This window comes from Coenobita brevimanus, chromosome 91, assembly GCF_032717465.1.
Source record: "Coenobita brevimanus isolate Jiangsu-jjx chromosome 91, ASM3271746v2, whole genome shotgun sequence".
Lineage (NCBI taxonomy): Eukaryota > Metazoa > Arthropoda > Malacostraca > Decapoda > Coenobitidae > Coenobita > Coenobita brevimanus.
Genome location: NC_137044.1, coordinates 30,186,280 through 30,211,742, shown reverse-complemented (window position 1 = coordinate 30,211,742; position 25,463 = coordinate 30,186,280). Strand labels below are relative to the sequence as shown.

At 50.3% G+C, this 25,463-nt stretch overlaps 1 protein-coding gene across 1 annotated transcript; it reads left to right on the top strand.

Moving 5' to 3' along the window:
* The first annotated feature begins 14,351 nt into the window (after positions 1–14,351).
* On the top strand, positions 14,352–16,532 carry LOC145411933 (uncharacterized). Its single transcript, XM_080281902.1, has one exon. It carries the CDS (start codon positions 14,352–14,354, stop codon positions 16,530–16,532), a length of 2,181 nt encoding a protein of 726 aa, XP_080138028.1.
* The last annotated feature ends 8,931 nt before the right edge of the window (positions 16,533–25,463 follow it).

Genomic DNA, 25,463 nt, shown 5'->3' with positions numbered 1-25,463 from the left:
ATCTGATAATTATGAAGTAGTTAAGAGCTTGATTCTTAAGGCCTATGAGCTTGTTCCTGAAGCCTATAGAGTAAAATTTAGGACAACTTATAAGCAAGATAAGCAATCCCATGTTGAGTATGCAAAAATCAAAGAAGATCTGTTAGAGCAGTGGTTAAATTCTAAGAATGTGGATTCTGATTTTGACAAATTTAAGCTGATGATTTTGCTGGAGTACTTCAAAAGGTGTATTAATAATGATGTAAGCCTATATCTTGATGAGAGAAGAATAGATAATTTGTCTGATGCTGCGGTTTTAGCTGTGAATATGTTCTCACTCACAAGAGATATTCTAAAGAAAAGAGGAAAGCTGAGAGTAAGTACGTTGCCTCTACTCAGAGTACAGGTAACAGGAAAGAGAATAAAGATGATGTTTCTCAGGAAGTAAATACCAGCTTCACCTCTTGATTTCAGAAAAGTAAATGTACTTATTGTAGTAAGCTTGGTCATACTACGGAGAAATGTTTCAGGAGACAGCGTGATGTGAACAAAAAGGAGTCTTTAAATATTCTGTCAATTGGTCTAGTGTCCACCCTTGAGAGTTCCCAGAATTCTTTAAATGAGTTAACTGAACCTGCTTTGAGGGGTAAATTAAATCCTCATGATGAAGCTCCTCTTTTGAGCAGTAATGTGGGTGACACTCTCAAGAGTTCATGTGCTAATTTCCTGTCTGATGGTTTTGTCAGTCCTCTGGACAGTAATGGCAGGAAATCAGTTAAAATATATCGTGATACAGGTGCTTGCCAATCCCTTATGCTGACCAGTGTTCTAGGTTCTAATGTTAATTCCTCTGATGAAACTGTAATCTTACAAGGTGTAGGGAATAATTACTTCTCTGTCCCTCTGTGCAGAGTGAATTTAGGGTCTGGTTTTGTTAATGGTTCCGTTATGGTTGGGTTGGTTGAGACACTCCCAATGTCAGGTGTAACTTTCTTACTTGGAAATGATATTAGTGGAAGTCAAGTGTGTCCAGCTCCTCAGTTGTCTAGTGAGCCAGTGGCTGCGGCTCAGGATTGTGATGTCCCTGATGTGTTCTCTGCATGTGCTGTCACTAGGGCTAAGTCTAAAGTTACTGGTGACTTAGAGGATAATGATGATGATGATGTTATCCTAGCTGACACTTTTCTTGCTAATTTGGACCACACACCAGATGAGGCAGTACCCCGTAGTGTTGATAATTTGTCTCGTCAAGAGTTGGTTGAGTTGCAGGTTGCTGACCCTGAGTTGAAAGGTCTAGCTAACTCTGCTTGCAGTGAGGAAGAGTCAGCTGGTGCTTCTACTCGTTATTATATAAAGTCAGGAGTACTTATGAGGAAGTGAAGACCCCCAACAGCATCAGCCGACTGTGAATGGGAGGTTGTACATCAAGTTGTCATCCCTCGTGTTTGTAGGCAGGATATCATTAGAGTGGCTCATGATTCCAGTTTGGCAGGACACCTTGGAGTGAGGAAGACTGTGCCACACATTTTGAAACACTTCTACTGGCCAGGTATCTTCAGGGATGTTTCCTGGTATTGTAAGTCTTGTCACACCTGTCAAGTTGTGGGGAAGTGTAATCAGACCGAAAAGGTTACACCTCTAGTTCCCATTCCTCCTTTTGAGGCGCCATTCACCCGTGTGTTGGTGGATATTGTGGGCCCTCTTCCTAAGACTTCTTCAGGATTTTCTTATGTGTTGACCCTGATTGATATGGCTACTCGTTATCCTGAAGCCATTCCACTTAGAAATATCTCAGCAAAGAACGTGGTTAAGGAAATGCTAGGGTTCTTCACAAAGTTTGGTCTGCCCAAGGAGGTACAGTCAGACCGGGGAAGTAATTTCATGTCAAATGTTTTCAAGCAGTCTCTGAAAGAGTTGGGCATCACCCAGATCATGTCTTCAGCTTAACATCTCCAGACCCAAGGAGCATTGGAGAGATATCATCAAACACTCAAATCGATGCTCAAGAAATACTGTTTGGAACATCAGAAAGACTGGGATAAAGGTCTTCCATTCGTTGTATTTGCCTCAAGAGAATCTCCAAATGAATTATTGGGCTTCTCACCCTTTGAAATACTGTTTGGCCATGAAGTAAGAGGACCCCTTAAGGTACTCAAGGAATGCTGCTTGTCAGAGGAAGATGACGTCAACCTGCTGGAGTATGTGATGAAGTTCAAAGAACGGCTGTCCACTGCTTTACAGCTGGCGAGAGAGAATTTAGGAGCTGCTCAGGAGAAGATGAAGACTTGGTATGATAAGAAGTCCAGGTTACGCCACTTTCAGCCAGGAGATCAGGTTTTGATTCTGCTACCAGTGCATGGGCAACCTCTTCAAGCCAAGTTTAGTGGTCCTTATTTCGGGAAGAAACTCAGTGATGTCAACTATGTCATCGCCACACCAGATCGTAGAAAGAACAAGCAACTTTGTCACATCAACTTGCTAAAGTTATATCACAGGCGGGACGAAAATAACCCAGTCTGCACTGTAGCTGCTCCACGCGAGTCTGCAAGTGAAGTTCTCCCATGCAGCATGAGCCTGAGTGATAGTTTGGGGAAGAATCCTGATATCATGAATGATCTCCAGACTAAGCTTTCTCATCTAGCTCCCAAGGAAAGGCAGGAGTTTTCGGCATTACTGCAGGAGTACCCGGAAGTGTTCCGTGACACTCCAAGAAGAACCACTGTGTTGATGCATGATGTCGATGTTGGTGACACAAAGCCAATTAAACTGCCTCCTTACCGTGTGAACCCAGTGGAAGTTCCTCTCATCGAGAAGGAGCTTGGCTACCTGTTGGACCACAAGATGATTGAGCCCTGTCAGAGCGAGTGGAGTTCTCCTGTCACTCTAGTCCCTAAACCAGGTGGGTCACAGCGGCTTTGCATCGACTACAGACGTGTTAATCAGATAACCAAAACAGACACTTACCCTCTCCCTCGTGTGGAAGATTGCATAGACAAGATCGGAAAGGCTAGGTACATAAGTAAGTCTGATTTGTTAAAGGGATACTGGCAAGTACCTATGACTGAACGTGATAGGGAGATCTCATGTTTTGTAACACTAGGAAAGACTTTTGCATTTCTGTAATGCCATATGGTATAAAGAATGCACCAGCCACTTTTCAGAAGCTCATGAATGTTGTAACAGAGGGTTTGGCAGGGTATGTTGTTTATATTGATGATGTATTAATCTTCAGTGACAACTGGAAAGATCACCTATGCCATGTCAGTAAATTTCTTGAGCGTTTGGTTCAGGCTAATCTTGTAGCTAATTTATCAAAGTGTGAGTTTGGTCAAGCTAAAGTTCAGTACCTTGGGTACGTAATTGGTGATGGACACGTTGTACCACCAGGAGCTAAGGTTCAGGTTATAAGTGATCTTCCCAGACCTAAAAGTAGGAAAGAGCTACAAAGATTTTTGGGAATGGTAGGTTATTACAGGAGATTTGTTCTTAACTTTTCAATTCTTGTATCACCACTTACAGACCTACTGAAAAAGGGAGTTAAATTTGTCTGGACCAATAACTGTGAATCCTCTTTCAGCAAACTTAAAGCTATCCTATTAAGTCAGCCAGTGCTCGCTACTCCAAATTTTGCTAAGCCTTTTAAGATGGCTGTTGACGCAAGTGATACAAGAGCTGGGGCTGTTTTGCTGCAAGAGGATGATCAGGGTATTGAACACCCTGTATCTTATTACAGTAAGAAGTTCACTCCACCTCAAAAGAACTACTCAACTATTGAGAAAGAGCTTTTGACCTTGATTTTGGGTTTACAGCATTTTTCATTTTATTTGTGTTCTGGTTTTGACCCCATAGTCATTTATACTGATCATAACCCACTGAAATTCCTTAGTAAGTTTAATGATAAAAATCAGAGATTGACAAGATGGAGTCTACTTCTTCAGGAGTATTCATTAGACATACAACATGTCAAGGGGAAAGAAAATGTTATTGCAGATTGCTTATCTAGACTTTAGACAGATTGTTTTAGAGTAATAAGAAATTTCCTTTGTAAATTTCTTTTTCTTTGTGGGGAGGTGTTACATAGCCTATGATTTCATCATCCTTTGTGTAATTCTAATGTACAGTATGCTGCATGTTTGATCACGAGCGTGTTCTACCTCACTCCCCCCTTCTACCCTTATAGTAGAGTAAGTCGTTCTTTCTGTTGTTCAAAGCAAGATTGTCAACTCTTTGTCCCCTATGGCTTCATTTGTGCGTCCTTCTTACAAGTTGTATGAAGCTCTGCCGGCCCCTATATAACGAGCTCAGTCTCTGAATTAATTGCCAGTTAGATCTACCCCTCATTTTGTTCACATCTCTGTCCTCACCTGTACAGTTGTTATTATTTTTGTGAGTGCTCAGGAAGTCTCCAACCATCTAGCAGCTGTGTAATTTGAGTATAAGTGTTATGTCATTTTTTTCCTTGTACTGTATAGCATAAGGTGTTGATTCGTAGGCCTGGTGGGGTTTTTGTGATTCATGTGTTTTTATGTCAGTCATTTTTTATAATATTTTGTATTTGTAATAATATATCTTGCATTAACTGAGCATTATCTGGTTTTCTCATTTTATCAGGGCTGACTTAGATAAATTTGCACTTGCTAATTTCGTGTTAATAGAGGCTATTGCAGTTAACCATATATTAAACCTGTTTTTTGCCATTACATTACCCTTATAAGTCCTGAATGTTTTTTGTTAGTTTGAGCATTAACCCGCCCCGTCCCGACCACTTTCTCACCAATGGTACCCCCCAATCCCGACCATTTTTGGACCCAAATTTTTTTTGCTAAAACTTTCGCTTTTGGTCAGAAACAATGGTCAGTAACAAAGAAATTGTTCCCCGGGGTCCATAATTGCCCTAAACAGGTATGCCTTGGTCACACCTGGCACCGTGTTCTCTGCAGGTGGTCTGAGCCTCTAACGTTCTCTATGGTATTATAAGTCTGGGAAACCAATGAAAGTAAGTAGATATGTATTTATTACAAACATAAAAACATGTGATAAAAGAGTAAATTGGATTTTATACAAAAATAGAGCTGAAATAAGCATTGTACCATCGTGCGAAACGGGCAAAATCGGGCAGACTGGTCACGATGAATCGCTAACATTCGAAAATCATGATACATATCATTTTTTTTACTTACATAATACTTCTACAATAACATTATACCATTTTACATTTTATTGAACTGTTTTTACGTATTCACAGGCCTTTCGATAACATTTAGCGTAATGTTAGCGCTTATTTACGTAGTAAGTGAACTCGCTGTGACTGTTGTTTCAACTCGTATTGTGTTTTTTCTACTTACATAATACTTTCCTAATAACATTATACACTTTTCAACTTTATAGAACTGTTTTGAGATAATTTCAGGCCTTACGTATATATTTAGCGTAATAATAGTGCATAATAACACGCACGGTGAAGTCGCTATGACTACTATTTCAACTTACAACCTATTTTTGTACTTATATAATAATTCTCCACTAACATTGCACATGTTTACACTTGATAAAATTGATATCACATAATTTCAGACCTTACGATTCAACTGAGCATCATATTAGCGCTTACTTACACAGTGAGTGTTATCGCGATATCATTTGTTTCATCTTACACTAGTATTCAACTTATAAATTACCTTACTACTAACATTACAATAAATTCCACTTTATATAATTCCTATCACATACTTACTGACCAGAATGTTCTACTGAGCGTAATATTTTCACAGATTTACACAGTGGGTGTACGCGTGACATCAATTATTACAACTTACACTATTTTTCAACTTATACGTTTTATTCATGCTAACATTACACCCGTTTCCACTTTATATTCTTGCTATCACATATTTACTGACCACAGTGTTATACTGAGCGTCATATTTTCGCAGATTTATACAGTGGGTGTAGTTTTCATATCACTTCATTCAACTTACACTATTTCTCAACTTATACATTACTTTCCTGCAAACATTACACCCGTTTCAAGTTTATATAAGACTTAGCACATACTGACTGGCCTTACCATTATACTGAGCGTCATATCGCCATCCCACACAGTTTCAGTAGTGTAGGAAGTTATGGTACTCTCTGAAACATGGCTGAAGGCACAACGCAACATTGGTGGTGGTGGGGGAGGTGGAGAGCGGCGCCTTTCATCACTCGCACTTCTCTTCCCTCTCCCTTTTCCTTTACCCTTTCCCTTCCCTTTCCTTCCTTTCCCCACATCCTGGGGCTGTGTGGAGGAAGTTTGGGAATATTGTATGGCGAAAGACGTGCTGGGGAGTGGCTCCACCTCCTCTCCCCTAGGCCTATGTGCACCACGTGCTCATGCTGCCTCCCTCACACCACTTTCCCTTTCACCCCGCACTCCCACCACACCACTTTCGCCTTCCCTGGACAAAACACTAAGCCATACTTTATTTGCCTTCTCGCCCCACCTTCTGATCCTCGGGGTGAGATTTTTTCCTTCCCCAACCACGAGGCAACATCACGTCCTAAGCCGGCGTCATCGTCATCGTCCTCATCCTCGTCCTCATCAGAATCTCTCTCTAGGGGATGGAGAGAGGTCCATGCAGGTGTTTTGGGTGCAGGTTGGCCTTCCCTTGCCTTACGATACGTGACATACCGCTTTTTCCGGGGCGAAGGGACCTCCTCATCACTGCTTGTTATTTCCTCCTCAGGCTGCACATAATCTCGATCCACCACATCATCATCAAGTGGAGAATCACTATCTCCAGTGAAGGCATCCAGGGCGGATTGTATTTCGTTGTCTGAGAGACCTTTACGCGCCATGTCTGACCTGGGTCACTGCTAACAGGTGAGTGACCGAGACAAGGGTGAGCGCAGGTCATGCGGGGTCTGGGACGCTGCCCGCCTGGCGGCAGGTAGAGGAGGCTTGGGTACGTGGGCGAATGGAAAATCTCGCACGAATTTTGAAAATTGTGGAAATTATGAACCTTGCAATTGCAGGACGTTGAAGTACGTCAACGGGATTGGCAGTGACATAACGTGAGGACGTGGAAGTACGTCGACGGGACACCATGGGTTAAACTTTAACTTGTAATTTTACCTAACTCTTTTGTTTTGAACCTGGAACTTTGCGGGACAGTTTTCTCTGTTCCGTAACACAGTGTACAGGCTCTGTCTGCAGGGTGGTTTGTGCTTATTGTGGTGATGTTATCTGCATGTGAGACAATATATGTGGGTGGTTGGGGTGGGGGAATATTATATATGTATAGGATGAAGAGTGTGGGTGGGAGATCTGAGCGCTGTGCAACTCTGATGGGGAAATTTCGTGTTGGTGATGGGTTGGCCGAGAATGTAACATGTGCTTGTCTACCAGGCAAGTAAAAGGCAAGCCAGCGCTTGGTGTTCTCCATGTTAGTGTTGTGTATTTAGGTGATTAGTTTGCGTTGGGGGACGGCATCAAAGGCTTTACTAATATTTATTGTTGTGAGAAGTGTGCGCTGTGCAGGTAGAATGATAAGGTGTAATGTGCAAACTTATAAGCTAAAGAAAAAGTATTACTAACATTGTTGGCCAGCTTGTAGCATAGGTACGAACTCACAATGATAAAAAAAAAAAAAAATAAAACTTTAATGAACACAATTATTCTGATATCCAAAAAATTAACACTAATTAAAAACACCCATAAAAAAGAGCCACGTTATCCTCGTTCGTTCCAAGATTTCCTGCACATGTAGTGCAGGACGGGCCATACATTAGCCCGGTCAGTGGGGTATGGGCTGATTAAAAAATAGTAAGTGGGGAGGACAGGACTGGGGGTTGCCCAGCACACACGACCTGTCTCCTGACTGGCTTTGTGGTGTGTGTGTGTGTGTGTGTGCAGATAGTTCGTTCGTTGAAAGATTCCCTGCACATATAGTGCAGGCCGGGCCATACATTAGCCCGATCAGTGGTGCATGGGCTGATTAAGAAAAAAGAGTAAGTGTGGAGGACAGGACCTGGGGAATGCCTAGCACACACGTCCTGCCTCCTGATTGGCTACGTGGTGTGTGTGACATTGTCCTCGAGATGAAAACATTAATATTTCAAGAAAAAGTCACAAATTGACTGTTTACTGGGAGTGTATGCAAATATTTAAACAAGGCTTAATGATTTTTGTAAAATTTGTATTCACCTGACATAGTAATATTTAATACATTATAAAAGACCGGAGTACAGGGCAGTTGTACAGTATATATTGTGCTACTTTTTGTTATTACATAAACAAATGCTGTACTGCTGAGCTGTGAAGGTGAGTTTAAGGACTGGATTAGAAGTGATTTTGAGAATGTTGCAGTATCTCTTGCTTAGCGATTTATCTTTCACACTGCACCTCATTATCCTTTTGTTATTGTTGCAACTATATCAGCACTAAAGGTCTATAAATAACATACAAGAGAATTGTATTCTGCCAAATAAATCGCTAAGAAAGACGTGCAAGGAAGCCTGCTGCAGAACCAAAATATTAGGTATATTAGAAAAGTGGTTAATCAAGGCTATATCTAACCCCTCCAGTGTAAAAAGTCTCATTTAAGGTGAATATAATCGTCTGGAGATGGACGAAATTATATATAAAGTAGGTCACTAGATTATATGAAATTTTAAAAGAAAATGGGATTACGTGTTTCTAACAGAAAACCAAATATTTTAAGCGATAACTAAGCTAACGATGGACATTTTGTTTTTCTAAATGGCATGGTCGTGTTACATCTTCATTAGCAATTTCTTTAGCACAATTAAACTTAGCATTCTCTAACATACTACTTATCGTTTTATTATCGACACAGTCTGCATCAGAAATACACAGGATAAAAGGTTACTGGTGTGTACAGCGTAGGATAAATCACTGAGGAGTTAGCGTTAGGAAATCTTTGAGGCCAATTAGAATTTGACCTAAAATCCATAAACTGGCCAACGATGTCACTGAAGGTCACATAGGAATGAGTACAATATACAGAATATGAGACAGAGAGAGAGAGAGAGAGAGAGAGAGAGAGAGGGAGAGGTGGAAATGTGAGTTGATACCTGCTTATACTAAGAAAACAACCAAATTGATTGAAATATTTATTGTTGTAAAGGTTACTTAACCTTACAGACAAACCTAAATGACCACCAAACTAAACTTACCTCATACTAAGAAAACAAACCTAACCTAACCTAACAGATTAACCGAACTGACTAACATACTAACCTAACCTGATACTAAGAGAACGAACGTAACTTAACCTAATAGATTAATCTACGTAACACACTAACCTAACCTGATACCAAGAGAACGAACGTAACTTAACCTAATAGATTAATCTACGTAACACACTAACCTAACCTGGAAGCGAAGCTTGAACCTTGTTGGAAGGACACAACAGTGAGAGCAGTGGAAATGAGTTATTTGAGAGGAGCATGTCAAGGTACATGAAGAGACTGACAAACGAGAAAGAGAAGGAGTGTTGTGGTGTGGATGAGGATGTGATAGAAAGCGTTAGGTTAGAAGAAATACACTGAGTTGGTTTGGCCATGCGAAGAGGACGGAGAGCGAAAGACTGAAAAAGAGTGCATGTGAGTGAAGTGGAGAAAGGGAAGAGGTAGGGGGAGACGAAAGAGGAGGTGGAGGGATGGAGTGGAGAGGCATATGAGAGAGGGGGCATCAGTTGGCAGGGAGGACAGCAAAATGGCAGGGGACATGGAGACGTCGAGGCAATTTGTTTGTGGCCACGCCTTACGGGAGTAAGGTGTCTGTATATACAGTATATATATATATATATATATATATATATATATATATATATATATATATATATATATATATATATATGTAATGCTGTGTTTTTAAGGCGACCTCTCGTCGTAAAAACACGAGCACTGGAACGGGGTCCTTTTACTAGACCGGATGTAATGCTCTAACAAAGTAACAGGGCATAAAAAGAGACAGTATACCGTATCACCTCTATTGCTTAAGTTCTACTCATTACAGTGTACATACAACGATATTTAGTACATAGGAGAAGAGAGATACAATATTACATTCATCTGCATAGACTGATCCAATATATATTAACACGTGGCACAGGACAGTCGTGGATATTCTTTACTGTTACTTGAATGGAATTTTACCTCACTGTGATTGTTAGTTTGAATTAATTATTATGTTACTTGTAGATAATAATAAATTGGGGAGTTTCACTTTGGATCACTGCGATTGGGAGTCTGTGTCGGAGATATTACTATAATAGAGGTAGGGTGCGGATGGCGACACTCGACACTGTCACCAAGTCGCGGGGGCACATCACTTGCCTCACTCTGCTGCCTGCCTCCACACCGACAACATCTCCTGTTCCTGACTACTACAACAAGGGTAACAGCTCTCCGGTTCGCCGTTGATCGAGCTGCTCTGCCCTTTTGTATCACGCCAGTGCTTGAGGTGTTGCTGTTGTTGTTGCTTGCCGCCATTTCTCAGACCACGCCTTGGTCTTCAGCCACAGTAGTGTATCGGGGTACACGCATTTGTGTGTACTCGCCCTGCTGTGGTTCTTTTTGCCTTCTTCTATATTTCCTTTCTGGCCCTAGAGACCCCTGTTTAGAGTGGTACGAAGCCGAACTCCGCGGATTCCAGGCGCAGGCCTGGTTCACAAGGAGGCCCCTTAGAGGGGTGGTTATAGGAAGCCGCAGGGCGGGCCAAAAACTCGATAGGGATAGGGTTAGGAAAGTCCTTCAGGGCAATAGTAGGGCTGTCTTGTCCTCTGCTAGCAGGGGGACAGTAACCACTATTGTAGGTAGGCTCCTTCCTGCGTTCTGGGTGATTGTATGAGTGCTTGTGAGTGTGCCTGTGTGTGTGTATCGGCCGCCAGCTATGGCAGGCCGTACAGCGCCCTCGCCAAAGGGGCCGTTGAAGACTCTGCTGGCTTCCCGTGACCCCAGGCTTGCTTCGAAGATACCAGTTCCGTCCACTAATCCTGGCAAGTCGTCTCTGCAGATGTCTGGGAAGCGATCTCGACATGGGTCTGGGAGCAGCGCGGCTTCTGGATCGGGTGGCCCGCCTCCAGCCAATACCGTGAGAGTTGGCCATACCGGTGGATCTTCTGCTTCGGGTACTCCCCCTCCTGCCTCTGCACCTCGGCGCAAGGTGCTGCGTAGCAGCGCGGATGAGATGGAGGGCATCCAGCCTACAAATCCACCATCTTGTGCCCCTTGTCAGTCGCGTCCTGCCTTGCCTCCTACATCTGCGGCTGGATCTGGGGGTGTGCCTGAGTCTGTTAGGGATGCGGACGATGATTTTGTCCTGGTGGAGCGCGGTGGCCGCCGTCAGCGGCGGGATCATGCTGGGGGGGATTTTTCTGCGCCTGCTCCGGCTCGGTTCACACCGCCTGCACGTCCATCGGTATTGGTGAAGGCACCGCCCCCACATCGCTCTGTCTTCTCAACCTTCAGGGTGCCCCAACAGGAGGGTTTCGCCACGTCTTATGACGCTGTGGCAGCCCTGGAGCGTCGCTTCCCGGATCTGACGGTGGTGAATCGCTTTGGGAGGGACGACTCTTGCGTCCTCATCCCACAGACGGAGACGGCTCACCGCCAGCTGAAGCTTGTGGCGGAGGACGAGGCGGCAGAAGTCCGATTAGTGGAACTATCGCCAGGCGGGCAAACTACAAGGGCTGTGGTGATGGGGTACCCACGCCGCATGCCACTCGAGATCCTCAAGCGGCACGATCTCGTGGAGGAAGCGGAGTGGTGTCAACACCAGAGGACACGCGAGGAGACAATGCAGGTGCGGGTGACCCTGCGGGGCCCCCTCGTCCCCTCTCTCGACCTCGGCAACTGGGGGACCTACTGGCTCCGTCCCTACACCCCGGAACCATTGAGATGCTACAGGTGTCAGCGCTACGGACACCACAGATCATCATACAACAGGCTGATAGTCTGCGGGATGTGCAGCGGGGTGCACGATACCACGCAGTGCCTCGAGAAATTCAAGGCAAAGGAAACGGTACGATCCCTGTGCCCCAACTGTCAAGGTGCTCACCATGCATGACACCCAGCCTGTCCTGCCCGAGTGCGCAGGGTGGAGCAGGGACGGGAGTCCCAGGTCTCTTGGGTGCAGGAGCAGCAAGCGTCCTTGGCCACGCCGGCTCCTCCAGGAACCTTTGTTTGGGGCCAACAACGCCGTGCTCCAACAAACGCCGCCTCACCTGTGGTAAGCAACGAGGACTTCCCGCCACTGCCAGGTGCGGCAGTCGCCGTCTCGACGGTGGCGGAGGTGCACGCCCCCCCGCCGACGGGTCAACCCAAACCACAGAGGGTTCCTTGTCCCAGGCCTCCTGCTCCTCCTGTGCCCTCCCCTCAACCTCAGTCACAGGTGAAAGGATCAACCGACCCTGGGTTTGTCCTCCAAGCCAGGGGGGAAATGATGATCGGCATCGTAGGCCTCCTGGCAAATGCACTTCCCCTCACCTGCCCCAAGGAGGAGCTGCTGGGTGCGGCGCAGGCGCTGGTCTCAGAGGTACTGGCCAAGGTCGGTGGTGGGGTGGCGCTGGCACAGCAACCCCAGGACTCACCCGTGTTGCGGCAGCCCCAGGGAGAGCCACAGGTGACACAGGTGCCCGCCGAGGCCCAGGGGAGCCAGTCAACCCCGACTCCAGAGGAGATGCAGAGCAGGGCCAGAGACAGGGGCCGCAGGGAGGGCCGCGACCCTCGTGTGAGGAGGGCGTTGGAGGGAGAGTGGAATTGTCCGAGACCGCGTTCCCCTGTGGTCTAGCGGGCGTCCCTCGGGTCGCCCCGTGTGTCGCGGGAGGAGGCGGGGACGCGACTCCGCCTCTCCCCAGACAGAGCATCCCCGACCCCATCAGAGTCTTGCAGTGGAACTGCGTCGGCGCGATGAGCAAGCTCCCACTCCTCCAGGAGATTGCTGCTCGTGACCGGCCGCATGTGTTTATGCTGCAGGAGACTCTGCTGGGGGAGAGGTCCCCTTTCCAGCTGCAGGGATACACCACTCATCTCCTCCCCCATGTGCAGGGTGAGACTAGGGGTTGTGCCATCCTTGTCCAGGACCACATCGCTTCCACAGTTTGTGAGCCTGCTCCATTCTGTGGAACTGATGTTGAGGTTCATGGTGTGCATCTTCAACTTGCTGAGTCGTCCCTTACAGTGTACAACATCTACCGTGGTGCCAGTGCAGCCCTGGAGTTGGGGGACTTGTTCTCCCAGGCTACCAGGGAGCCTGTGCTTATAGGGGGCGACTTCAACACGCACCATGACCTCCTGCAGTCCCCGCAGAGGTCTAATGAGGCAGGACGGCACATTGCACTGGTGTTAGAGGAGGTGGCTGGTGTGTCCTTGCTGACGGACCCATCAGGACCCACTCATGTTAGGGGGGGGCGTCTGGACCTGACATTCGTGTCAGATCCGCTTATGGGTTCAGCATGTTGGTCCATACACCCAACCCTCATGAGTGACCACTATGCTATTGTGGTGGAGTTGGGGTTGGCTTGCCTCCCGCCCCCCGAGCCGCCACATATGTGGGATGTGGAGAGGGCGGACTGGGTGGCTTTTGAGCGTGCCCTCATCCGTCTTTTCTCATCCCACCACCCCTCAGACCTGGAGAGTTTTGCGGATCTGGTGGCCAGCGTCTTTGGGCAGGCCGCTTCGGAGGCAATTCCCAGAAGTGGCGGTCCGCAAGGGTTTACCGAGACAGATGGTTTTACTGCGACCGGGTCAGGGAGCTGAATAGGCGGCTGAATGCGGCGCGCCACAATTACCGACGGCGTCGCGGCTCACCTCTGCTCAGGCGCTTAGAGGCTGTGTCGCGACACGTGCTGGTTGAAAAGCGTCGCATTCGGGAGGAGGCGTTGGTTCGGTGGTGCCGGACTCTGGGCGCTCACACCGGTCTCCGAGAGATGTGGAGGAGGCTGCGGTCCTTCACCAACCCTCGCCCCTCTCGTCCGCCTTCACACCCTGACCCGGTCTCAGAGGCTGACTGATTGGCTAAGCACTTTGCGGATCGCTCTGCTTCCCACAATCTCCCGCGGTCCGTCGGGGCCACTCTGGAGGGGTTGTTGGACTCTCGTGCTGCGGCTGTCCGGGAGGCTTGCTCCCAACCTGATGAGGCTGACTGCCCCATCACGGTGGGCGAGCTCCTGGCGGCTCTGCGGCGCAGGGCCGACACTGCTCCTGGCCTCGACGGCCTTACGTATTCCATCCTTGCTCATGCGGGGGATTGTGGTAAGGCGTGGTTGCTGGATCTGCTCAATCTCTCCTGGTCTGAGGGGCGTTTGCCGCGGTCATGGAAGACGGCTGTTATCCACCCCATCCCGAAGCCAAACGACCCAGGTGCCATGCGCCCCATCTCCCTCCTCAGTTGTATTGGCAAGACAGCTGAGAGGGTGGTGCAGGTGCGGCTGTCGTGGCGTCTGGGGCCGTTACACCCGAGGATTTTTGCATATCACCGGAAACGTAATGCTGCACAATGTCTGGCATCATTCCTCGGGGAGCTTCGGGGTCGAGTGGGAATGGCTGTCTTTCTTGATCTCGAGAAGGCGTTCGAGCTGGCTAATCCGTTAGTCATCGTGAGCGCCCTTGTGGCTCGAGGGATCAGAGGCAGGCTGCTATCGTGGGTCCAGGATTTCTTCCTTGACAGGGCTGCCAGCGTCCGCTTTCAAGGTAGTTTTTCCCCGGCATACTCCCATCCAAATGGCACGCTGCAGGGTAGTGTGCTGAGCCCTATCCTTTTCAACATTCTCATTGAAGGGTTGTTGGATGTGGAGTATGGCCGGGGGGTCACGCTCCTTGCTTATGCGGACGACCTGGTTCTAGTCTTTTCAAGGAGAGACTGCTACACACAGGCCAATGAGGCCCTCTCGCAGCTCTATCGATGGTCGGCGGAGCTGGGGCTGAAGGTAAATATGGCGAAGACCCGCTATATGCCTTTTGCCCTCAGCCCGCCGGCCTTCCCGATGCTGTTGGGAGGACACCCTCTAGCCTGTGTGACGACCCACAAATACCTGGGGGTCTGGATGGACTCGAGGCTGAAATTCGCCTGTCATGTTAGATACATGAGGGAGAGGGCTCGATCTCGGATGGCGGCTCTCCGCTTCCTTTCCCGGAAGAGCCTGGGGGCCTCTTTTGAGGTCCTCAGAACCTTCTATATTCATGCCATCCGGTCGGTCATTGACTTCAGTGCTATCTGCATGACAGGCTTGGCCCCTCAGATAGCCGCCTCGCTGAAAGTGGTTCAGAATGACGCAATGAGGATAATGCTTCATGCCCCCTTGTGGACACGTCTAGTCAATCTCCGTCTGGAGTGCGGCCTCCCCTTGCTTCGGGGTAGGGTCGTGCTCCGCGCTGCTGCGGTCATCTTGCAGCTTGTGCAGCATAGGCCCCAGCTCCCGGTCTCGGCCCTGTTTAAGCGGCTTCTTTTGCGGCCGCCTGATCCTTGCCTGCACAGGGACTGGGTCCGTGGGTTGGTTGCCGCGCTGCATGAGCTGGGAGATGCCACTGGTATTTGTGAGGAGCCTGACACACCCTGTGTGGGCTACACTGAGCCACCGCCCTGGACGTCTCCGCCTATTCAAGTCGTCGTTCCGAATGCTGGCGGAGGGCGAAACGCTGTCCCTGCTCTCCTTCGGCGGGAGGCCTTGGCGCGGATAGACGCTCTGCGGCGCCCAGCATCCGCAGACTACTATACCTATGGCTCGGTCTCTGCCGACGGGGCTGCGGGGGCAGCTTTCATATGCGGGGCTGCGGTGGTATCGTGGCGCGTCACACAGGGTGTGTCTGTCTTTCAGACGGAGCTTGTGGCCATATTGGGGGCACTGCGGCATGCAAGCCAGCATGCCTCCACCCACGTGGTGGTACATTCTGACTCACTTTCAGCGATTCAGGCTGTCCATTCCGGATCCCTGGGGGACAACCCCCTCCTCCTATCCTCAATTTATGTATGTGCGGCCAGAGTTGTCAGTGCTGGGGGGTCGGTGACCCTCCACTGGGTACCAGGCCATGTAGGACTCGAAGGTAATGAGCATGTGGATCAGGCGGCGCAGCTGGCGTGCTCGCTCCGGGAGGTGTCTTTTGTCCTCCCGAGTGGGACGCATCAGATCCTTCAGCCGCTCAGGTCCACTGTCATGCGGTGGGCCCGGGAGGAGCATCAGGTTTGTGTGGCAGAAGGCTCTCATTCTGCTACTTGGTACGCGGCGGCTACCTGCTGTGAGCCTCTGCCACCACTGCCTGATGTTCCCAATGCCGTCCTGGTCCACATTCGTCGGTTGCGTCTGGGTTTCCTGTGCTACAGGCAGACAGCTCTAGCCCGGACGGACCCGTGCGACTTTTGTCTGGAGTTGGAGGAGGAGCCTCTCCTACATTATGTCCTGCGGTGTCCGGTGACGCATGCCTTCCGATCCTGCTTGGCCCACACTTTTGTTTGGTCCGGGGAGGACCTGCGGGACGCCCCTGCTGTGATTGCGGGGATCCCTCTCCCCACTTTGATACGGGTGGTAACCCGATACCCGCCTCCTCGTTAGTCTGTCTATGCCATTTTGGCATGACCCCTAACGGGCTCCAGTTTGCCTGTGCCTCGGCCTATGGGCCGGGGCGAATATCCCACCACCACCACCTCACTTGCCTTTCGGCTCACTTGCGCACCTACCTCTAGTTCCACAGAAAACTCCCTGGTTCCTTGATGTAGGGGGGGACTGAGTTATTTACCACTTTACACTTCGTACCCTGGTTACACGAATTTCTGTTATGCCACTGTTTAATATATCTTTTATAAAACACTGTCACTGTACTTTGGATCACTGTCACTGTACTCTGGGTCACTGTCACTATCACTGCCTTACCCTTGTTTCCTGGGTTATTAAATCACTGGTACTTACTGTCAGGGAGGCTCCCTTGTCTGGGGCCTCGACCTGAGGGGTGGCTCCTTCCTAGGGCCGTGCTGGTGGGGTGCAGGGAGGCCCTGTGGTCTGGGGGCCTCGACCTGATCGGGGGCCCTCGGGGCTAGGGCCGAACAGCCGGAGTAGTCGGGCCTGCTTCCTCTGCTTCCGGGGAGTGAGGGAGCCTAGATCTCCGTCGTTGTAGACTGCGGTGGAGGGCCTGGGCGTCCTGGGACTGCGGGTGCTCAGGGGTAGAGGCACCGTCAAGGCTGGGCTGCGGCAGCGTCTCCTGTAGGGCTCCGACAGGGCTAAAGAACTCCCAGGTGTGGGCGGTAAGTCCGTTATTGGGCCTTGCCACCACTCTAGTGCCTCCTCCTGGCCTAGAAGCCTGGATGGCGACGAAGGGCTCCCCGAAGGGAAAGAGGCTAAAGGGAGACTCACGCTCTTCGTGGTTCCCTGAGTGTGTCCATAGGTCTGAGTCGGGGCTCTACTTCCCCTATCGTGCACTTTGGCTGAAGCCGTGAACTTGCCCGGCGTGCGGGGGACATTTATAGGGTGATCGAGGTCGCCCTTTCGCCGTGGCAAGGTCCTGCCGGCGTGGTGTTCCTCCCGCAGTAGGAGACAAGCCGGAGTGAGGGGCTCAGGAGCCGCACTCTCTCCAATATGGACAGATCCTACCGTCAGGGAATTCTCCACCCTGGTACGTGCCCCAGCCGAAACTGAGTGTCTGCCCGTACGGAAAGCGACTAACAGATGAACAGGTTCACCCGTCCGTTGCGGCAAGATACCGACCCCGGGACGCCGCTTCCATAATTGGGTAGCGCTTCACGTATGGTAGCAGGGTCTCTCTACCCTGGACCGTATTCTGGCCGTAGCCAAAGAACAACTGGAGAGGGATGCACACAGGCAACTCTCTCTCTTCAGCGTGTTAAGGCCGGAGCCTGGGGTCACCTTCCCCTTTACACACTCTGTCAGGCCGTAGCCTGTGTCTATCTCTCTTTCTCTCTTTTGGCCGTAGCCTTGGGCCTCTTCCTGCCCTTGGGCCTCTTCCTGCCCTAGAGGGTGTAACAAGACCGTCAATACGGTGTTACCTGGGACTGACCTCTTTTCAGTCCCACCCCTGGTCTGACGGTCACTACCCCGCCTGCACAGTAGTTCAGTTTGCCTGAACGCCTGGGGTTGGGGCACTTGCGGGGAATAGGGGCTCGGGGTCGGGATGCCCCGATGACCCTCTTGCCCGGAACTACTAACCTCACAAGTGTGTCCTCCTGGGGTGGTGGTGGGGTGGCGGCTCGGTGGTGGTGTGGGGGGTGGTGAGGTGGGAGGTCCTGCGGCGGGCACAGCGGGCATTTTACCACCCTCTGCGTCGTTGAAGTCACGGCCCCGTGACTGGAGGTGGTAGGTGGTGGAGGTGGCTGTCTGGTAGGCCGGGGTAAGGTGTTGGGTGAAGCTAACCCAGTGCGTGGTGAATTGTTTGGGCTCCTGGTGGGGGCTGAGTGTGAAGTGGAAGGAGGACGGCTGGTTGGTCCACCGTAGGAGGCGTAGCAGGTGGTCGGTGCCTCTGATTCTGGTTGGTGGGTGGTTGTAAGGTTGCCATCGGACCTTTGTCACCTTCATCTCGGGGAATGGTGCCTGGTGGGGAGATGAAATTTGAATGCTGGAGAGTGATTTTTTTTTTTTTTTTTTTTTTATGTGACCGACTCTGGGCATAGGCTTCACAGCCTGCTTTCAAGGCCCAGTAGTCCTCCTACGTACCGCACACCTCTGCATGTCACCACTTCGGCGCTAACACCCACCATCCATACTGAATACATGCTAGGGCTGTCTCATACAGGACTGGTGTATTGGTATTAGCGGGGGTATTTTTACGACATGTCGGCGGGTCTTCTGGTAGATCAGTAAAGCCTGATTATATGAAATTCAAATCCTTAAACTGTTCCCTGCCCCAGCTGGATTTGAACCTGGGTCCGGTAGGACTGCAATCCACCTCTCTACCGATTGAGCCACCTCTCTACCGATTGGTGCTTTTATTTGGGCTAATGTGGTGGGAGGAGCGTTGTCCTTTGGGGAATTGGGAGTTGGGAAAGTTCTAATGTGCTTGGTGGAGGGGTAGGGTGATGGGGGAGGTGTTGGGGGTGGGTGGGGATGGTGGATTTTGGGGTAGGTGTGTGCTGGGTGGAGGTGTCGGGGTGTATCTTGTGGGTGGGCGTGAGAGTCGTCCTGATCTGGTGTGGTCGTGGTTATGGTGGGTGTGGGTGGTGAGGATGGTTGAGTGCGTGGTGGCGGTGAGGGTGTACGGTGGTGAGGTGGGGGGATGGTTGGTGGTGCGGTGTGGCGTGTATAATGGGAGTGGTCATGAGGGAGGGCGGTGGTTGATGTGGGGGTGGCGTGATTCTCGGGGGAGGTGGGCGGTTGTGGTGACGAGGGCGGCCTGGGTGGGGTGGGTTGAGCGGTGGTGGGTGGAGGGGTGTTCGGTGGGTGAATGTCTGGTTGTGAAGTAGTGGTGGTGGTATGAGGTTGTGGTGATGGTGTATTGGGGGGAGGGCTGGTAGCTGGAGAGTTTGAGGAGGGGGGTGAGAAGGAGTAGTAGTAGGAGTCTGGGGAGTGATGTTGAGGAAGGTCAGGGTGGCCAGGTGTGCAGGCCGGGGTGGAGGTAGGCTTAGTGCGGGGGTGGGTGGTGTCGGGTGGGTTGAAGGGGCGCACGTGGCTGTTTCTATATGTGCGGTGTTGCCCCTGTTGATCCACGGTGACTTGGTATGGGTTAGGTACTTGCACAATTTTGTAAGGTCCGTTGAATCGGGGGGAGGTCTTCGGTGGGGTAGGGAGGTTTGCAACCACAAAAGATTGGCCAGGTGTGTATGGGTTGGAGTGGGTTGTGTCAGGTGCTAGATCTTGTTTTGAGTGTAGGTGGTGGAGGCGGCGTTTGAGGTGGTGGAGAGGGTCGGTGGTGGAGAGTGGAGTGGGCGGTTGTAGGTGGTGGCGGAGTGGCAGGAGTAGGGGTGGTTCCCCGAACACTCTCTCGTGCGGGGTTATTCCATCTTCTCTTGGGCACGTATTTAACCCCCATTGTATGATCTTGACGTGTGCAGGCCAGTCTTCATTCCTCGTTTGCATAATGCGTGTGCGGACCTGATTCATAAGGGAGCGATGGCTTCTCTCGCATACGCTGTTGCCTTGGGGCCAGTAGGGGGATGAGTGAGAGATGTTGTATCCGAATATGCTGGCTAGTTCTTCCCAGATTTTTTCCGTAAATTCTGGAGCATTATCCGAATGAAGGGCCTGTGGAATCCCAAAATAAGGGAAAACATGTCGGGTGAGGGCGTCGGCGACTGACAGTGCAGTGTGATCCTTGGCGGGGCAGGCGATGATGAACTTAGAATATGCATCCACGAAGGTAATTATGTACTTGTAGCCTGCTTTTGGTGTAAGGGGGCCGACGACGTCTAGGGAGAGTAGTTGCCACGGTTTTTGTGCTGTGACTTTTCCTGTAGGGCCTGGTGTTCAGGTGATGTCTTTCCCAAGGACGCATGCTCGGCATGATTGTATGATCTTTGCGATGGTGGATGGGTTTGGGGTCCAGTACATATCGTTAAAGATTTGTAGCAGCTTCTTCGTTCCCAGGTGGATGCCGTTGTGGGCATGGAGGTGGAGCATGGTGTTGTGGGCCGTAGCTGGGCTGAGGACAATGTGTCCGTTCGGGTCAAAGAGATGTTCGCCATGTGGGTGGAGTTTGGTGAATGTGGTCTGTGGAATCCAAGTTGGGCGTTGTTTATTAATCCACATTTGAACCAGGTCGGGTTCTGTCTTGATGGCGTTGACTGGGAGACGGGATAGGGCATCGGCTTTGGTGTGTAGCTTGCCTGGTCGGTATGCAATTTCAAAGTCATATTCTTCGAGGGTTTCTCGCCAGCGTATCAGTTGGGCATTGATTGTGTTTGACTGCCGTAGCCACTGTAGGGATTGGTGATCCGTAATGACTACTACGTGGGTGCCTGAGATGTAGGACTTGAAATATTCTAGGGACCAGATGATCCCTAGGCACTCACGCTTTGTGGCCGCGTAGTTCCGCTCTGCCGTGTTAAGGGTGCAACTGGCACAGGTGATGATGTGTTCTCTCCCATTTTGTACCTGCGCAAGGACAGCTCCTATGGCGATGAGGGACACATCAGTATACAGGCGGAATGGGAGGTTGTAGTCTGGGAACGCGACTACTGGGGCGGTGGTTAATTTTGATTTGATTAGGTGGATGTGCAGTGCGTCCCTGTGTCCAAGGCCTGGAGGGGCTGGGTTTACAATGGAAGAGTTGAGAGGTAGGATGGGACTGGAGTGTATTGGTGTTGTGATGAGGAGAGGTAGATTGAGGTGGTTTGGACATGTGGAGAGGATGGGGGATGATAATTGGGTGAGGAAGGTGAGAAGTGTTAATATTGGGGGTGGGGTTATGAGGGGTAGACCGAGAAAGACATGGGACGAGGTCATTAAGTGTGACCTTAGGGTTAAGGGACTGAACAGGGAGGCTGCAATGGATCGTGCAGCGTGGAGAGCCGCCATTAGGTGACCAAGGCCGACACATGCAAGCATGTTGGAGCCTTTAAAAACGAAAACGAAAACGAAACGGTGGTAAAGGCCGTTTGTCTTGTCTCGGTCCACAGAAAAGGCTCACCTTTTTTTTGTTAGTTTGTGAAGGGGTTTTGCGATGTCAGCGAATCCTTTGACGAATCGCCTGTAGTACGATGTTAACCCCAGGAAGGCTCTGACTTCGTGCACGTCACGGGGTAGTGGGATGTCTGCGATGGCTCGAAGCTTATCTGGGTCTGGTGAGATGCCCTCGGCATTAATGAGGTGTCCCAGGAAAGACACTGATCTCTGCCAATACGCACTTCGTTGGTTTCAGTTTAAGTCCTGCTTGGCGTATGCGGTGAAACACTTGCTTGAGGCGGTGAAGGTCGTCGGTCCATGTACGACTGAAGACAATGACGTCGTCGAGGTATGCTAAGCAAGTCTCCCAAGTTAAACCGCTAAGGACGGACTCCATTAAATGGGAGAATGTGGCAGGGGCGTTGCAGAGTCCGAAAGGGAGGACATTGAATTCGTGATGTTTGCCATTCGATGTGGAGAAGGCGGTTTTGTGTTTGTCGTCGGGATGCACAGGGACTTGCCAGTAACCTGACTGCAGGTCTAAGGTGGAGAACCATGTCGAGCCATGTAACAAGTCAAGTGAGTCGTCGATGCGTGGCAGGGGAGTGGCGTCTTTGATTGACATCATTTACTCGGCAATAGTCAACGCAGAAACGCATTGTCCCGTCTTTTTTTCTTACGAGTACCACCGGAGAGGACCATGGGCTAGTAGAGTTGGAGATTACGCCGGCATCTAGCATGTCCTGGACCTGCCGGTCTTCTTCCTCTTGTTGCTTAGGATTTTTCCGTCGTGATGGTTGGCGAATTGGAGGTCCTGTCGTGTGTATCTCATGGCTGAGATAGGTGGTATGGCCAAGGTCGGTCGGGCCTGAGGAGAATAGGTCTTGAAAATCCAGGAGGAGTTGTCGGAGGCTGTTGGTTTGGGTCGGGGATAGGTGTGATGGTAGGGTGGGGAGAATGGGTGGGTCTGGGGGTGGCGTTTGGCATGGTTCGGCTTCTTCAGTATCGCCGATGATGAGTCCTCTTGGTAAGGTTAGTGGTGTAGTAGCGAGGTTGGCGATACGGATTTCTTGGGCATGTGGGGGGAGGAAGGTGGGGCTTACTAGACAGGAAGAGAGTGGTCCGGTGGGGATGGATGGTGAGAAGAGAACGGAGGTACCTGAAGGTTTGTTCAGTTTTACCCAAGCTTCATGGTGTGGTGGAATGGTGATAGAGGAGGCGACAGTGGCAGGAAAAGATGGGGAGGGATGCAGATGATGAGTGGTGGGTGGTGGTGATGGGAGTCTAGTGGTGTGAGGGGCTGGGTTGGGTTTAGGTGTGTCTGTGGTATGGGACAGGTGAGTGTCTGATGGTAGTGTGTGGGGGTGGGTGTTCTTGTTGTGCCTTCGATTTTTTTTTTTTTTCCTTCTTCTTGACTGCTGGTTGGTTGTGGTGGGCTGGATTGAAGTGGAGGCGGCGTTGATGGCAATCAATGGTGGCGTGTAATTTCTGGAGAAGGTCCAGCCCTAAATATCCATCATATTGACTACATGTTGAGTCGAATATGATGAATGGGTGGCTAGTGGATATTTGCTGATGGGTGTGGGTCTGAGGGCCCGAGTTTCCCCACGGATAGGCAGGGAGCCGTCCCCCGCGTCGACGAGGTTGGCTGAGGTGGGGAAGAGGGGGCCGAATGCACCCATGTGGCAGGAGTAGAAGTGGGAGTAGAGGCACGATCTGGCTGCTCCCGTATCCACTAGTAGACGTGCCTTGACCCCGTTTAGCCAAATCTTGTCATAAACTGGGGGTCTGTAGTTCTGTGAGGTGGCCCCAGCCACCGTGGGGAGGTGCGGGGGCGGGCCTAAAAATCCATCTGTTGTGGAGTGGGTTCTTCTTGGTCATCGTCGTCTGTTCCCGAGAGAGCGTGCGGCGGTGCGTCGTCTTCCTGGGCGTCGTCGTCTAAGGAGGAGACTTTCTTGCGCCCTTGTTGAAAGCTTCTGCGCCTGCTAGCTTTGAGCTGTTCCCTAATGTCGTGTAGAGGGCAGGTGCGGCTGCAAGCCGTGAATTCCCAGGGGTTAATAGTGATGAGGTTTCCTTGTTCCCTGGGGTTTGGTCGCTTCTTCTGCGGGTAAGCTCTAGGGACTGTGGGGGGCGGCTCAGTAGTTGGCTGGTGAGGCAGCAGCTTAGGTTTGGAAGGGGGGTGTTGCCTTGTAGGAAAACGTGTCACCGCGTGGAGTGGCTGTGGTGTGGGGTGGGCGGCGAGCAGATGTCAGACGAGTTGTAGGTCATTTTCCATGTCCCCTGACAGGTCGTAGATTGAGAAATGCTCCCTGACTATGCTGGGGAGGATCCTCAATAGAGCATTGAATGTATGGATATCCCAGGCATTTGGTGGTGCCTCAGGATAGGCAGTGCTGACGAGGCGCCTAGCCTGGGTGAATGTGTCATCCAGGTTTCCGTCGTAGGTGAGGGCGTCGAGTTGAGAGAGAGCGACAACTCGGCCTATTGATGGCGTGAATGCCTGTCTCACCATTTGTGAGAATTGGTCCCATGACAGTTCTGGGACGATTTTTGGTGCGACACTAGTGATTATTTTACCCAGGTTAGGTAGTGTGACAGCTATCTTTTCTCTGTCTGAGTTGAACCCTATGTCCAGGAGGGGTTTGACCATGTCCAAATATACGTCTATGTCGCACTGGTCCAGGTTGAACCTCGGCAATTGGATGTGTGGTTTGGCTGCCATTGTAAGTTCCCTTTTGCGTTCCTCCATGCATTACTCGGATCTAGAACCACCGCTTGCCACCAGTGTAATGCTGTGTTTTTAAGGCGACTTCTCGTCGTAAAAACACGAGCACTAGAACAGGGTCCTTTTACTTGACCGGATGTAATGCACTAACAAAGGAACAGGGCATAAAAAGAGACAGTACACCGTATCACCTCTATTGATTAAGTTCTACTCATTACAGTGTACATACAACGATATTTAGTACATAGGAGAACAGAGATACAATATTACACTCATCTGCATAGACTAATCGAATATATATTAACACGTGGCACAGAGCAGTCGTGGATATTCTTTACTGTTACTTGAATGGAATTTTACCTCACTGTGATTGTTAGTTTGAATTAATTATTATGTTACTTGTAGATAATAATAAATTGGGGAGTTTCACTTTGGATCACTGCGATTGGGAGTCTGTGTCAGAGATATTACTATAATAGAGGTAGGGCGCGGATGGCAACACTCGACACTGTCACCAAGTCACGGGGGCACATCACTTGCCTTTCGGCTCACTCGCGCACCTACCTCTAGTTCCACAGAAAACTCCCTGGTTCCTTGATGTAGGGGGGGACTGAGTTATTTAACACTTTACACTTCGTACCCTGGTTACACGAATTTCTCTTATACCACTGTTTAATATATCTTTTATAAAACACTGTCACTGTACTTTGGATCACTGTCACTGTACTCTGGGTCACTGTCACTGTCGCTGCCTTACCCTTGTTTCCTGGGTTATTAAATCACTGGTACTTACTGTCAGGGAGGCTCCCTTGTCTGGGGCCTCGACCTGAGGGGCGGCTCCTTCCCAGGGCCGCGCTGGTGGGGTGCAGGGAGGCCCTGTGGTCTGGGGTCCTCGACCTGATCGGGGGCCCTCGGGGCTAGGGCCGAACAGCCAGAGTAGTCGGGCCTGCTTCCTCTGCTTCTGGGGAGTGAGGGAGCCTAGATCTCCGTCGTTGTAGACGGCGGTGGAGGGCCTGGGCGTCCTGGGACTGCGGGTGCTCAGGGGGAGAGGCACCGTCAGGGCTGGGCTGCGGCAGCGTCTCCTGTAGGGCTCCGACAGGGCTAAAGAACTCCCAGGTGTGGGCGGTAAGTCCGTTATCGGGCCTTGCCACCACTCTAGTGCCTCCTCCTGGCCTAGAAGCCTGGATGGCGACGAAGGGCTCCCCGAAGGGAAA

Bases quoted from the DNA above. Each gene is read 5' to 3' on its own strand.
- LOC145411933 (XM_080281902.1), top strand. From the start codon at position 14,352: ATGCGCCCCATCTCCCTCCTCAGTTGTATTGGCAAGACAGCTGAGAGG.